This window comes from Phytophthora sojae, assembly GCF_000149755.1.
Source record: "Phytophthora sojae unplaced genomic scaffold PHYSOscaffold_2, whole genome shotgun sequence".
Classification (NCBI taxonomy): domain Eukaryota; phylum Oomycota; class Peronosporomycetes; order Peronosporales; family Peronosporaceae; genus Phytophthora; species Phytophthora sojae.
The window spans coordinates 6,798,535-6,813,462 of NW_009258116.1; the positions used below are offsets into that span (position 1 = coordinate 6,798,535).

A 14,928-nucleotide genomic window follows, 5' to 3' on the forward strand; every position below is an offset into this window, starting at 1 on the left:
GACGTGAGCTTGGACGAATTGGCAGCGACGACGAAGATGTCCACGAGACGACGCTGAGCGCACTACGCACTCGAGTTTATCGGGTTGTAGACAGCTACAGAGGTGCAACGCGTGGCTGAAAACGCGGCATATAGTGCTAATGCAAAACAAACTCGTACAAGATTACCGGTAACTGGTGAACCCAAATGTCAACGTGGCCCACCCACGGCATCGTAGTGATCATGCGTACCAGAGCAGCAAGGCCGCCCAACCTACACGGGTCGAAAGAGGAGAAGCCAATACAGTCAATCCCACAAGGAGAGGTTGTATTTTGAACTTAAGAAGAACTAGACCCGATGACACAAACGCATTGATGCTGACTTGAGTTGCGGGTTCAGTTTTTCATTTTGCAGATGAAGGTGTTCGTGGAGTACTTGGCCAAACGCCGACTCAACTCGAGGCGACAGGGTGGCATTCGATTGCAAATAGTGCGCGTTGGTGCTGCAAAGTAAATTTCTTATGCGGGTGCTGTCACGCTGATGGGAGCGGCGTTCTTCATCGCGAGATCGTCGTTGCGAGATCGTGTTTGTCGTGTTGCAGTCAAAAAGAAAAAGATCTCGAACACCGGAATCACAGCATGCACATGTACTCTGGGGTAAGTAGCTGCATTATCAGGCTGATCAGGCAGCTCACACAAGGCTCACCATGCTCAAAAGCGGGCTCCTGCCAGTGATCATAACAGGCCCAGCCAACCTGGTGTAGCAAAGCCTGGTGTAGCAAAGTCTGCACTTGAAGCTGTGCCAGGTGCCTCGGTCTTCGCCAAATGGCACCCGCGGCCGCATGGCCAAGCGTGGTCATCCACCGTCTGTCCTTGACGCTCGCAGAGCACCGCTCCCCACGTACTGTAGAAGTAATAGTGGCCGCGGCGCTGTTGTTGCGTCTGTCGAGCATGCTTCCACGCCGTCGAAGGCGAATCTGTGGAGCCCATTTGTGCGCCAGACGTGCTGCCGCTCGCTCCGCGGTGCTGCGGCGCACACTCAGCTTTGCGGCACCGTCACGACCGCACTGGCGAAATGGCGCTGGGGGCAATGCTGCTTGGAGCCAATGTGGTGCCTTTTGCCAAGATTGCCGAGTAATCATCGCTGAACCGCCTTTAGGGTTGCACTTGAGCGGTCCCGATGTAGCCCACACAACTTTACCGACTTGAACTTGCTACGAAACCCCGGTAGAATACGTTATTGAAGGTGTATTCGATATGTCAGAGCGCCATAAAGCTTCTTAGCTGGTATACCTAAAGTTGATTACAGTCTAATCACATAAGATACAATCCGAAGACGAAGTGTATTCGTTGTGCGAAGTGGTCCCGTGTTTTTGACCGCGAGAGCCCGCCGTTCACTCATTCTCACTTCCGCCGCATGCTGCCCACCGCGTTCGACGACGATACAGCGCCGTCGGCTTGATTGAGATCGCGGCAAGTGCGCGAGGGCAGGCCGGAACAGGACAGCGCATTCGCTTCAACTGGACTCGCTCCTGGGCCGCTCAAACCGCGTAGCTGGAAATACACCGGAGTCAGACACACAGGGCAGACAAATCAGACACACAGACAGACCCCGCAGGACCGACAGCGACAGTGGCAGGTCAAGATGGTGGGCGTCGCGATGAACTTCTACGACGACCAGGGGCGCCAGGACCTGACGCCCACCGAGGGCAACCGCACGTACGCCATCATCGTGTGCATCTTCGCGTCGCTGGGCGGCATCTTCTTCGGCTACGACCAGGGCGTGACGGGCGGCGTGCTGGTCATGGAGTCGTTCCTCAACGACTTCTGCGTGGGCTGGCACGGCCAGACCATGACGGACTGCACGCGCGCCACCAACGAGCTGCCGCAGCGCTGGGTGGACTACACGCTGTGGTACAACATGACGTACAACATCGGCTGCATGGTGGGCGCCATCATCGGCGGCTGGATCGCCGACAAATTCGGCCGCCGCCTCACCATCTTCCAGGCCGGTTCGCTCTTCTGCCTAGGCACGTCGTGGCTCACCTTCTGCCCCAGCCAGGCGCACGGCTCGCTGCTCGTCGCGCGGTTCATCCAGGGCATGGGCGTCGGCAACTCGTCCTTCTCGCTCCCACTCTTCGGTGCCGAGATGGCTCCCAAGGAGCTGCGCGGCTTCCTCTCGGGCTTCATGCAGATGACGGTCGTCACGGGGCTGCTGTCTGCTAACATCGTCAACCAGATCATCGAGAACCACGAGCGAGGCTGGAGAATCACCAACGGCGTGGCGATGGCGGCGCCCATCGTCGTCATGCTCGGCATCTTTTTCGTGCCGGAAAGCCCTCGTTGGACGTACCTGCACAAAGGCAAGGACGCAGCCTCGGCCGTGCTGAAGCAGCTGAGACAGACCAAGAAAATTGGCCGGGAGCTTCGCGCAATCGGCGCGCAGATCGCGAGGGAAGGACAGCCCGGAGGCTACAAGGAGCTGATGGAGCCGTCCGTGCTCAAGCGTGTGATCATCGCCATGCTGTTGCAAGTGCTGCAGCAGGGCACAGGAATCAACCCCGTCTTCACCTACGGCGGTCTGATTTTCAAGGATGTTGTGGGAGACGGCATTTTGTCGGTGCTCATTATTTCCATCGTGAACTTCGTGAGCACAATTCCCGCTATGCGGTGGGTGGACACGTACGGTCGTAGGCAGTTGCTGCTGATCGGTGCCGTGGGCATGGTGGTCGGTCACCTAGTGTCCGCGATTCTGTTCACTCTCGGCTGCAACGGCAACACTGAGAGCGCAGGCTGTTCCAAGTCAGCAGGGTACGCCATTATCGTGGCCACCTCGTTCTTCGTCTTCAACTTCGCCATCTCGTGGGGACCTGTGTGCTGGATCTACCCCGCCGAGATCTTCCCGCTCAACGTGCGCTCCATGGCTGTGTCACTCTCTACGATGGCCAACTGGCTCATGGGCGTGGTCATGACTTGGGTCGTGAAGCTCTTTCCGTCTCTGAACATCAACGGTGTGTTCTTTTTGTTCTCCGGCACTTGTGTTGTTAGCGGAGTGTTCGTGTACTACATGTGCCCGGAGACCACTGGCATCCTGCTGGAGGACATCGAGTCGTTGTTCGACGGCAGTGCGCGTCACAAGAATTCACCGAAGGAAGTGCAGGAGACGCCGTTCCAGTCCATGCAGAGCTATCGCACTCCGGTATGATCCACATAGTTGTGTTATTATCTATGCGGGCGTCGTCGTCGTCGTCGTTTGCTGCCCCTTGTAAGCTTGCAGTTGTAAATACATTAACGATGTGTGTTCTTTGTTTTTCTAGGCCGATCGCAATGCAGTGCCGTTTTCTAGTCTTAGCTCAAGAAGCTGACTCAGTTCATGCCAAGCGGCAGTTTCGTTCAAGTTGTTTCAAAATGGCTGTATTGAATACGGTCTAGCTCAATATGAAGGCCAGGGCCATGGGGCGTGGCGGCGATGAGGAAAAATCTTGCTGGGTCGACTGAGCGCGGTTGGCCGGTGAGGAATGGCCGTAGTATCCATGATTTGTACTGCTTATTCTGGAGTCGATGGGGTTACCGGTGACCAGCTCACTCGAGTATTCCGGGTGAGTCATCGGGTCCAGAAGCGCTTCGACGCAGTGGAGATTGGGGATCGTGGCCAGCAGGCCGCCGACAGCGTCAAGCTCGACGCTTACAAAGGCCAAGTCGCCCGCCTCGAACGGGGTTGCTGTGTGGAAGCGGTACGTGCAGCTGTACGCGACCTCCCTCGCCAGCAGTCGCGCGGCGAGGTGCTTGTTGTGGCGGATGACTGGGAAAAGCACATCAAGGTCCGCCGGTCGGTACTGGGCGTATAGTCGGCCGTGGGCAACGACGATTCTGCTGTCGCTGGGGCCCTGGATCTCGACCGACTCGAGCTTGAACAGCATCGGAGTCGCGATGTGCTGATGCCGTGCAATGAAGTACTCGGACTGGGACGGACTGAGCGGCAGGAGCCTCTGCTGGGCGTGAACGTGCTCCGCAGATCGAATCTCGTCCGAGGTGGTCTGCTGGACCAACGCAGCCGAAGGTGAGTCCGAGCCCCGATCGATAGACGCCCAGCGCTCGTGGAGTCGGATCAAGCCTTCGTACACGACTTGCGTGGCCGCCCGCACCTCGTCCAGAGCCACGCGGGGATACTGCTGCGGCAGGAGCTGGCGCAGCTCGAGCAGCCGCTGCAGCTCGTGCACCTCGCTCTGCAGCCGCTGCACGTCTTGCTCGAGCTGCTCCTCGTACTCGCGGTACTTCTGGCGGTAGAACTTGCCGCGCTCGCTGTTGTTCATGCGCGGCAGCTTGGTCTTGGAGATGACGCGCATCCGGCGGCCGCGGCCCCGGCCGCCGCGGATGAGCACCGCCGTGTCTTCAGGTCGTGACGGACTGGCCGATGCGATGGCGTGCAGCTCGGCTCTCGCGATGGACGCCATGGTCGGACGGAGCTGGGAAGTTTGTAAATGAGCGCGCAAAGCGCAGGCAACGGTCGGTCGACGCAAGTACTGCGCCACCCCGCGGGAATCGCGCGAATGCGACGAAGCAGAGGGTCCGTTGGCGAGCTATTTTAAGAGCAGCCTTGACGCCGAAACGGTATCTTTCCACGAATAACTGCGTGGCTTTGCGCGCTGACCGAGGTGATAATGAATGACTCAGCTCGCTCGCCTCGCCCAGGCTTGTCTAACGGGCGTGCATCGGGTATTGGTATTTATCAGCTCTACTGCTTGAGCAGGACCAGCCCGCGCGCACTGCTTGTTGGACGGCAACTCAGATGCGGTGCTTCCAGGCCGTGCTGCTTGGTCACGCGGCAAGATGTTCAAAAGTTCGTGGTGCTGCGTGGCGCTGCGCCCGCGACGTTTCGCCGCTAAAAAACTTTTGCACACGCATCGCAGCTGTAAAAAGCTTGTAAAAAGCTGCCTTTGACGAGCCCGTCGCGGGGCAGGTGCCGCCTGGCCCGAATCTTGTAGACCTGCCGGCGGCAGCTGAGTTGCGGTAGTTGATCTTATCGCAGCCGCAGTGGTTATTATCCTCAGAAACGGGCTTTACTCGTCGCGAATACCGCTACGGGACCGCACCAAAATAGTAGTAGAGCTGGCTGCCCAGAGCTTTCTTTTGGGACGAAGCGCTCTGGGATGGCGCGGGCTTACGATACGTTCTCAGCAACCGTAGTAGCAGTTACGCGGGTTGCTCCCGTCGGTCGCATTGCTATTTCAAGCAGGCCCACGCGAGCGGCCGGAGCCAAGGCGAGCCGCCAACGAACACGGGGCAAAAACAATCGTCCCGCGCTTTGGTTTCACACGCGCCAGCGCTGCGCTGGCTTCGCCCCGACTGAAATCCGTCACCGGCGTTGATGTTGGTTCACTACGTCTCTCAGCAGTCAAAGAGTTCTCACGAGTTCTCCGACGGACAAGCGCTTGCTTCAGACACAGTATCCAACTTCGACACACAGCCAGCGCCCATGACGGCACGAATACAAACTGTAACACGTAAAGTACCCCCACCGCTCAGGACTGTATTGAGGCCCCAGAGACAGAAGCGTGGTTTATTCTGCTCGAACATCAGCCAGCGATGGCAAAAATGCATGTGCACACTCCGTCCGTATACGCAGCAGAACACGTCGTCAGCTAACGAAAGAGAGACGAACTGTCGCCGACGCCATCTCAAGTTGTTGACAGCCTGTGCTGGGGCTTTTCCGTATGAACTAGTGCTGTCGAGCGCTGGTGCTGCTCCAGAGCAGAGTAACCAGCTTCAACGTGAAGCCTCACACCAGTATACCGGTTAAAAATCAACAACCTGGAAGTCATGGTCCACCACGGGCTCTCCGACGCCTTCTGCTAAGTCGGCGAGGCCGCTTGCCGCTGCAGCGTACGCCACCCCAAATGGCCATCGCGCCCCCACCTGCTTTCGGCGGACCAACCAACCGCAATAGCTTGAGGCGACTACATGTACTACTAGAGCATCCCGCCACGGCGGCACTGATCTTCCGACCGCGAGTCGAGTATTTCGCGACCCGCGCTGGGTGCATGGCGGCGGCGCTGGCACCGAATGCACAGCGCAGGGCAGGCAGGCTGGCAGGCAAGAGCCACGGCTGCCGGTCTCACTGGAGCTGCCGGTCGACGTCACGACACGCCAAGGCTGAGTGAGACTCAGCCACAAGGCGGCGATGCCTCCTTTTTGTATGGCGCCAGTAACGCAGGCAGGGTTGTGTGTTGCACACCATGGCTCGTTTCTGCTGCGCCGCCCCGCGCCGCAGAGGACCTCTCGGGCAATAACTCGCAGCCGTGTAGGTGAGTCCAGCCTTTTAGTGCAAAACTCCATTTCCATCCAGCTGTGATCGGTACATACAAAACTTTTTATGCGGAACGGAAACGGCCGGGGGGGAGTCAGTCGCCGCGCTTTTCGAAAAAACTGGACAGCAATCTCGAAATTAGACATTTCAGCAATACGCACAGTCGCTGCGGTATCGACGACGCCGCGCAGAGAGTGAGAGCGTAGGAAGGGAGTCAGAAGAGAGTCCCCGTCCCGCCAGAGCTCCCCTCGCAGCGAGACGCCTCCTCCCTCCGCCCGGCCACTCCGACAGCCATGGCGCAGCGCGGGGACAAGGGCGCCAAGGGCGAGAAAAGCGGCTTCTTCCGCAAGATGTACTCGTCCATCGGCAGCTCGTCGCGGCAGCAGGCGGCCAACCGCCACGACAAGGACAAGCGCAGCGACAGCACCAGCAGCGGCACCAGCAGCGGCTACAACCAGGGCAGCCCCAGCGACGGCGCCACCACCAGCAGCGGCCACAGCGCCAACGGCGGCGGCGGCCTGCAGAACTTCGTCAAGCACCACAGCTTCAACGGCCACATGCCCTTCTCGAGGGACGACCCGCGCTCGGCGGGCGCAGGCGACCCGCACCAGAGCCTGCTGTCCAAGCGGCCGAGCCTCATCGTGCCCTTCTCCAACCAGCAGCAGCTGGGCAACGGCGCGGCCGCCAACGCCGCGGACGGCGTGCAGAGCTACCTGGACGACTTCCAGGCGCCCATCTCCAAGTCGGGCGTGCTCATTAAGCAGGCCAACCACTTCAAGACGTGGAAGAAGCGCCTCATGGTGCTCAAAGGCCACTCGCTCTTCTACTACGTGTCGGGCACGGTACGGGCGGATGAACGGATATGACTATTGATACGTGGGTCGCGGCTGACCAGTGATTGATCTGTTTGTTGTGCAGTCTGGAGAGGACTCGTACCCGCGCGGCGTCATCCCGCTGCAGGGCGTCAGGATCACGCCCATTGACTCGGCCAGATTTAAGAGGCAGAACTGCTTCGAGATCTGTCACCCGGTGCGTTTGCAGCAGCAGCAGCAGAGCCGCTGAAATGATAGAAGCTGACACTGTGTCGTGTTGCAGGGATACCGTCCTATCTACCTGATGGCTAAAAGCGAAGCGGATTTAAGCGTCTGGATGAGCAGTTTGACGTCGGCTGCGATGCCGACGACGGCCGACCGGAAAATGCTGCTGGTGACGGAGCCGCTGGAGTCGCTGTTTAATACGCCCGCGCTGGAGGATGCTGTGCCCTACAAGCGGACTTTCTACTTCCGGCAGAAGGTGGCTTTCTGCATGCCGCGGAAGGAGGATTCAGGGTACACGGCTGTGGAACTCTTCGACCTGAACGAGAAGCGGCTGACGACGCTGTGCGACCTCAACAGCTACTGCGACTCGTTCCCGATGATCTTGGACGACCCACAGCTTTTCGTGGAACTGCTACATGTGGTAGGGTGCTACATTTTCAGGCCGTTCGCAAAGCTGCAGTCGACGTCGCCCGGTAATATCTTTGTGGAGGAGCCGAGCCCGGAGGAGACGAGTATGTTGGAGAACCCGATGGACAAATATTCGGAATACACGACGGAGGAGCAGCTGTGGGGACTGCTCTCGGCCTGTTACGACCTGTTGCTAAAGGCGATCGAGCACATTGACAAGTTAGAGAAGCACGTGCGCAAGGAGTTTTTCCCCCTGCGGTTCATCGCGCAGCTTGTCAATCTGTTCAAGACGCCGTCGTTTAAGGAGCGGCAGGTACTGAAGGGGGTGCTTCATCGACTGTACTATAAACTCACGCAGCGGCGGTCGGCCATTCGCAAGGAAATCGCCAACACGTTCTACGAGTATATTTATGAGACGTCGAACCACTACGGCGTGGCGGAGCTGCTGGAGATCCTCGGCAGCATCGTCAACGGCTTTGCGTGCCCGATCAAACAGGAACACGTGGTGCTGCTCGAGAAGGCGCTGATCCCGCTGCACTCCACGCCCGCCTTCATCTCGTACCACCAGCAGCTCGCGTACTGCATGATCCAGTACGTGTCCAAGGACCATACGCTCTTCACGCCCATCGTCCGTGGCTTGCTGAAGTACTGGCCCGTGGGCAACTCGTTCAAGGAGGTGATCTTCATCGTGGAGTTTGAGGAGATGCTGGAGCACGTGTTGGCGGAGACGGACTTTGACTCGATTTCGCCCAAGCTGGCGCGGAGATTGGGGCAGTGCATGATCAGTGACCAGTTCCAGGTGGCAGAGCGCGCGATCTCGTGCTGGAGTTCCCCGGCGTGCTTGCGCATCATGAACGAGTACGAAAAGTTGGGGCAGGGCATGTTTGACGTGATCAAGCCGTTCTTGCAGCGGGCAATAACAGGCCACTGGAATACGCTGATTCAGCAGAAGGCGCAGGAGACATACACGATGTACTACAACATGGGTTACGACACGGACGACGTCTCAACGGCACCATCCGCACTTGTATCGGACGGGAAAGTATTGGATAGCAGCGCCAAGACGGAGGAGTCGGACCCGGACGAGGAGGCCAACAACTCGAGCGAGGCGAACCTGTCGATGGCGATCCGGCTGTCGGCTTCAAACGCAGTAGAATCATTAGACGTCGTGCTGTCGGACGAGGACGAAGACGAGAAGCCGGACGCGTCCTAGAGCGCAGCGGGAGGATGGATGGATGGAAGTTGCATTGCGATAGAGAACGCCAGGGCAGCTAGGGAACCCCAGGCAGCGCACGCCACGCCACCCCCGCCACACTCTTGACGCGCTCCCGGTAGCAGCTACGGTACACACAGATGACACAACAAGCAAGAAGAGAAAAATCTAAACAGGTAAATGGATGGGAGATGAAGGATAGGCAGCGGCGAGCAGCGGGCACCGAAAGCGGCGGATGAAGGCGCAACGATAACAGAGGCAGGGGTGGATGAATGAGTTTCAAGTTTTGGCTATTATTTGAAATACTACGACAGATAACAGGGAGGGACTGGCACGATTGCGCCAGCGTCAGAAGGAAACGGTGGGGGCGAGCACGGAGCGAAGAGGGCGACGTAGCCACAGGGGTGGCCCGCCCCCTCCTGGCTCGCGTTGCCGCGCCAGTCATGCCAATAAAACTACTCATTCATCAAGCAGATACAGACTCATACCCTAGACCAAGCTATCGGGTAACCGGATTTTTAGGTCAATCCTACATTTTGGACACGGGTCAAATCCTTACTTTGGTCACGTGACCTAAGCGAATGAGGTCACATGTAATTCGCAAACGGTTTGGTTGTTAAGTAAATGCGTTATAGCGATTCTGCTCCTGACAGATAGCGACTTCCGCACCATTATTCCGCGCTGCCGTAGTCAAAAGAGTCGTCTGGACGATAGTCTGCTGTCTCATGATCCATCTCCTCTGAACCCACAGCACTAGAGTAGGATCCAGGGTCATCAGTGGCGATGGTCGCGACTCGGCCGTCTCGGAGGCATAACGACTGTATTTGTAGCGAAGAGTTAGAGCTGTAAGTAGGTTTCGGACCACTATTATAAAGGACCAGGGAAGCTAGCGCTCCGAGCAAACCAAAGCTCTGTTTAGCTTAAGAGGTTGATTTCAAAGTAATCTGTGTATGTGTTTCAGCTGACTCCTGCTAGTGCCTTCTGCTAGCGTCTACTACCAAACCGACCCCTCTCTCTCTCTGTCGTTTGCATTGGTTTCGCTGTTCCTCCCTTTCCTACTGCCCGCTTGGTAGCGTCGCTCTGTAGAAGCCACCCGATGAGTGGGCTGGGCTCGCTTCTGTGAAAACCTCCACTACACTTATCATGTATTTGCCTACCATATTTCACTGCTAGTAGTACCATGCTATATTTTGAGCCGCCTACCATACAGAATTGCACCTAGCTTTCATTCTACACAATAACGCAACTCAACGATTACAAAGTACACAGTGTAATAGCGAGGCAACCGGCTCGTATAGTGCGACATGGTAGTAGTACAAGTAGACTGTAGGGCTACACACCCTCCCATGAACAACTTCGTCGACACAGGGAACCCATTATGAAATTTCGACATCGTCTCCGGATTCTATTTCGTGCTTTGTAGCATTCACTTAGAAAATTTATACGCGCCTAGAAGTAGCTAACCCATCGCACCACAGCTCAGCACTCGAGCTTGACACTTCAACATGAGACGGCCCCCATCGCGTAATGTAGTTCACGAGAAGGTATTTCTCACGAATATGCGGCACCGCGCGTTGTTATCTATTCCAGGCTCGGTAGGCCTCCTCGGCGGAAACGTCTCCAGCTGCCGAGTGCGCCTCAACTGCGTCAGGCCGCCGACATTGTGGGGTCAGAGAAGAGCAAAGACTTATGAGAGCAGCCTAGGATCTGCCCCGCTTACCGTCGCGGTGGACAACAGTGCTCGCGTCCCTCCAAGCCGAAGCTGGACGCTCGACCACCGGACCTTCACTCTCACTGGCAACACCGTAGCAAGTGTGCACATGCTGTCACCTTGCAAGGTAGGCAGAGTGAATTGTAAGCGCTGGAGGATCGGGCATTTGCTAGGCCGTTAGTTTGGCTAAATGACTGCAATGCGCCGCACCTTGAAACGAAACGAGACGGCGAGTCGAGTGTGCGGCCAAATCTGTGCAGCATACCCATGGCCTTCGGCAACGCTGTGATCCCAGGAACAGCGGGCGGCCGAAGTCGTTAAAGCAACGGCAGGACTAGCAACTTCAGCAACGTCAGGACTAGCAACTTCAGCAACGTCAGGATATCATAGGGTTAGGGGATGGATTTTTCTGCAATTTTAATTTATCGAATAGTTATTGTGAGAACCGGCTAAAACGCATATCTGTAGCAACCCCTTATTAGACCTCAACCACTTAATTAATCAGAGTACAAATCAGGGCTGAAATCGATCGTGATCTAGATGCATCGCTTGCCTGCGCGATTGCCTAGGTATTCTGATGAAGCACGGCTATATCAACGTGGCTTTTATAAAACGATCGCCTAATCTGCACATCCACTCACATATGCATCGCAGGACGCGATCGATTTACAAATCGATAGAGCTAAATCAGGGTGCTAATCGATCGATTTACGAGCAAAATAGGCAAATGAAGCGGTTTTCACAAAAAGCTCTTTGCGCATTATCTGATGTAAATTTTATTGTACGTTTTGTTGCACATTGGTGTAGTTTCTATTATCATACACACGCTACTAACCTTACATATTAGTACATTGCAGGTAGAAAGTTGTGATTGGCACCGTTATCTACTGTGCATTTGATGGTTGGGTCTCCACATATTTTTTGTGTTGCTAACACTAGTGTGTGTAAATTACTTGTAAGTGACGTTGATCCAAAACGTAGAGTTAGACTTGTTGTAATCGTTCAAAATGAAGATCTTTACAAACAAACGTCTGATGTGAGGTTTAATTTGTTTGTAACATTCACAATTAAGCTCTCTTTTTTTAGTAGGCTGAGCTTGACGCCACTATCTCTTTCGATGCGAATTACCTGCTAGTGTGTCGAGGACGGCGCTCGCCTTTTCGTTGAGATAGATTGTTTTTAATTCGTTCATAGGGATGCTCTACGTGCCTAAACTTACCTGGAACGGCATGTTCTCCCTCTCTACATTAATATATACCAACCGGACACTTGGAAACTGTGGCGGCGTCTACACCAACAAATAGCTGCCGGACACTTGGAAACTGTGGCGACGTCGTGGTGCGTATGTGGGATGGTGCAATCAAACCACTGTTAACGAGGAACATTATTCAGAGAGCGTTAATATGCAGGACGAATCACCAATACATTTATGAATAAAAGTATGAAATGGGATTAGTTGTTGGCATCGGCATCACCAATACATTTATGGATAAAAGTATGCAATGGGATTAGTTGTTGGCATCGGCAACTGTGCTCGAGTCCTGCTGTATCCTAACCTTCCGGCATCCTAAGCTCAGTTGTGGTCATGTTCCTTCATATCTCAATCCTATTACTACTCACCACTAAAAATGTCTAACTGATACGCGCGGGGCATATTTGTATGGCAGCGTAGTCGTTAGACTGATCTGTGTGCACTGACTATATCATGGTTTAACTATATATTAGATGCACTTCACGTTTGTAGGCCTATTGTACTCTACATGGATGCTATTCGTCGGCCATGCTGGGGCTATGCTCCATGTACCTGACGCACGTTATTACGCTTGTTGCATATTGTTATGCCTTACTGCAGTGTGTAAGAATGTGGATCATTTTTGTGGCAAATGATCCTCTGTGCGTTGTGTCATTGATCAGGATACCCGGTTTATGTATCTGCATCGTGCTACTGGCAGTAGCCTACTGCTTTGGGTGAGCACATCGTTAGGATGTGCCTCACGTCTTCGTAAATCTTAGAAGCGACAGGTGCGGATGAATACGGCAATTTCTAATGCTACCGTACGAACATGCAGAGCTCCAGTAAAGGCGACAGGGCTTTTAGCAACTGGAGCAACTTCAGCAACAGCTGGTACTTCAGTAACGTCGGCCACGTCAGCAACTTCGGCAACTTCAGCAACTTAATTTTCATCTGGTACGCGGGAGAGGAGTTTTGACTCCTGGGTTGCTTCATTTAGATTTTGCGCTGTTCCTTGAAGGTAGATGTGCTATAATGCGGCAAGGAGGCTAACGTTCTGCTTTGTACTCTCCGCTCTATCTGCTCCAGTCACCAGTCTCCAGTTCCCTACCACTTCCTTTCTCCCCCGCACCTCGACCCCCTTCCCCGTCCCGCCCATTCCTCTGCCTTACAGCTTCTGTAACAGAGCGACGTTCGCTTCAGAATGAGCACTCCCGGTACGTTAAAGCGTTATGCTTTATTTGGTCCGTATTCAATTCTCATATTAAATATGTACTTGTAAATGTTAGGCTTCAGCCGTGGAGAGAAGCGGCGTAAGTGTAAATGTTCATGTTTGGGTCACGTGTATGGTTTATTTACAATGTATAACTGAATATTAGACCGCCTCGAGGATGTCAATGCAAATGAAGAGGACGCCAGAGATGAAGGATCCAAGCCTGGTTTTGGTGGCGGCGTGGACATGCCTACCCGTCAAGCACCAGGTAGACAGTTCAATTGTTTTAGTACGTAGTATTATCTAACTGGATTTGTGCTGCTTGTCGTACTAACTCCCTACAGTAATTTCCCGGGAAATTCCTTCCGTGCTGGGAAAAGAATTTGTATCTTGGGAAAAACTAGAATAATTTTGGGGCGACTACGAAAAAACGAATTTGGTGTGCTATCGAGTTCGTGATTCGAATTCGTGCGACAAATGGAATGCCAAGTTAAAGGCCAGGACAGTGCCACCGCAATTCAAACTCGCGTTTCGGAAATACATGTGCACACTGGGATGTAAGCAGCCCTCGCGTGGAACAGGGAAGTGAACGACACGTACGTCGAGATATCAACATTGTATGTGATATCATACTTCCTCCAACTCACGTTTCGTCATGCTTTTTTTTACAGTTCTCCTGTCATAACCACAACCTCACCGAGGCCTTGTTCGTAGCTCTTAAAAAGAGCAAAGAGATTCTCTCAGACGAAATGCTGGAACAGCTCGACGCGTTTGTCGAAACCAACACTGACACGAAGCAGATAACAGATTATCTCTCGAGAAAAACAGATGCGCTCGATATTAATACGGGAGATGAGGCACTGAAAAATATTTGAATTAAGGGACTCATCTGTTCGTATAATACCAGGGTTTCCCTTCGCGCTACAGCAGATTCGAAACCTGATTAACAGCAGACTGGGATCCGCAACCACAGAGGATCGCCTTAAAACTATGATTGCCGAATTTGTGCAACACGAAGGCAGCCAATGTCTTCTTATACAAGATGACTGGGATCTCACGGTAGGTATTGTCGTTCAGAGCGCCGCTCAGAGAGAGATTTTTGCTCGATGGGGAGATACACTCGTTCTAGACTGGACCCACAACACTAACAACGCAGGCTTTTATTTAGGTACGGATCATCAATTTATACTACTGACGTGTTGAGACTCACATCTTTTGTTTCTAACTTTGATACAGGGAGTCTCATAGTGACGGTGCCAAGTGGCCGGGGGATATCTGTGCTGGATTTCCTGTGCGTCAATCAGCAGAAGGAAACACCGCAGGAAGTATTCAAGTACTTCAAGAAGACAAACGATTCCTGGGTGTCAATAGAGTCACTTGTGATTGATAAAGACTTCACCGAGATGGCCGCTTTGCAAGCGGAATTCCCAGCCGCTTCGGTATTTTTATGCCAATTCCACGCTTTGCGCTACATTCGCCGGATACTTGGTAGTCGAGGGTACTTTGTGCCCTTAAAACTACGTGATGAAGTCGCACAGCTATTCCGCTTACTGATGTATACATCCTCACCCGAACGGTACAAAGCTCGTTTGGCAGTTTTCGAAAAACGCGTCTCGGAGATAAGTCCCTCTTTCCTGGCGTACTTTCGCTGATGCCGGGATAAGTGCAGCGAGCGCTGGAGTAACTATGGCCGTCGGCAACGATTTACTGCTGGCAACACCACCACCAATAGGATTGAGTCTAGTTGGGGGCAGATTAAACAGCTTCTCCGAAAAAAAGTCAGCATGGACAAGTGTTTGAAAGTTATCTTTCAGCATCAGGCATTGGTCTT

The 14,928-nt window shown here is 54.1% G+C and overlaps 4 protein-coding genes across 4 annotated transcripts; 3 read left to right on the forward strand and 1 right to left on the reverse strand.

Moving 5' to 3' along the window:
• Positions 1-1,622: 1,622 nt before the first annotated feature.
• Positions 1,623-3,182, forward strand: PHYSODRAFT_480239 (hypothetical protein; the record flags this gene model as incomplete). The annotated part of the gene is made up of 1 exon (XM_009521948.1): positions 1,623-3,182. One exon carries the CDS (start codon positions 1,623-1,625, stop codon positions 3,180-3,182), a length of 1,560 nt encoding a protein of 519 aa, XP_009520243.1.
• A 424-nt stretch (positions 3,183-3,606) lies between these two features.
• PHYSODRAFT_383056 (hypothetical protein) lies at positions 3,607-4,323 on the reverse strand (the record flags this gene model as incomplete). The annotated part of the gene is made up of 1 exon (XM_009521949.1): positions 3,607-4,323. A coding segment is annotated over one exon (717 nt), but the record flags the coding sequence as incomplete, so codon positions are not given.
• A 2,254-nt stretch (positions 4,324-6,577) lies between these two features.
• PHYSODRAFT_296848 (hypothetical protein) lies at positions 6,578-8,942 on the forward strand (the record flags this gene model as incomplete). Its single annotated transcript, XM_009521950.1, has 4 exons — positions 6,578-7,126; positions 7,203-7,313; positions 7,380-8,042; positions 8,088-8,942. The coding sequence occupies 4 exons, from the start codon at positions 6,578-6,580 to the stop codon at positions 8,940-8,942; spliced, it is 2,178 nt and encodes a 725-aa protein (XP_009520245.1).
• A 5,145-nt stretch (positions 8,943-14,087) lies between these two features.
• On the forward strand, positions 14,088-14,449 carry PHYSODRAFT_415800 (hypothetical protein; the record flags this gene model as incomplete). The annotated part of the gene is made up of 2 exons (XM_009521951.1): positions 14,088-14,295; positions 14,334-14,449. Coding segments are annotated over 2 exons (324 nt in total), but the record flags the coding sequence as incomplete, so codon positions are not given.
• Positions 14,450-14,928: the final 479 nt, after the last annotated feature.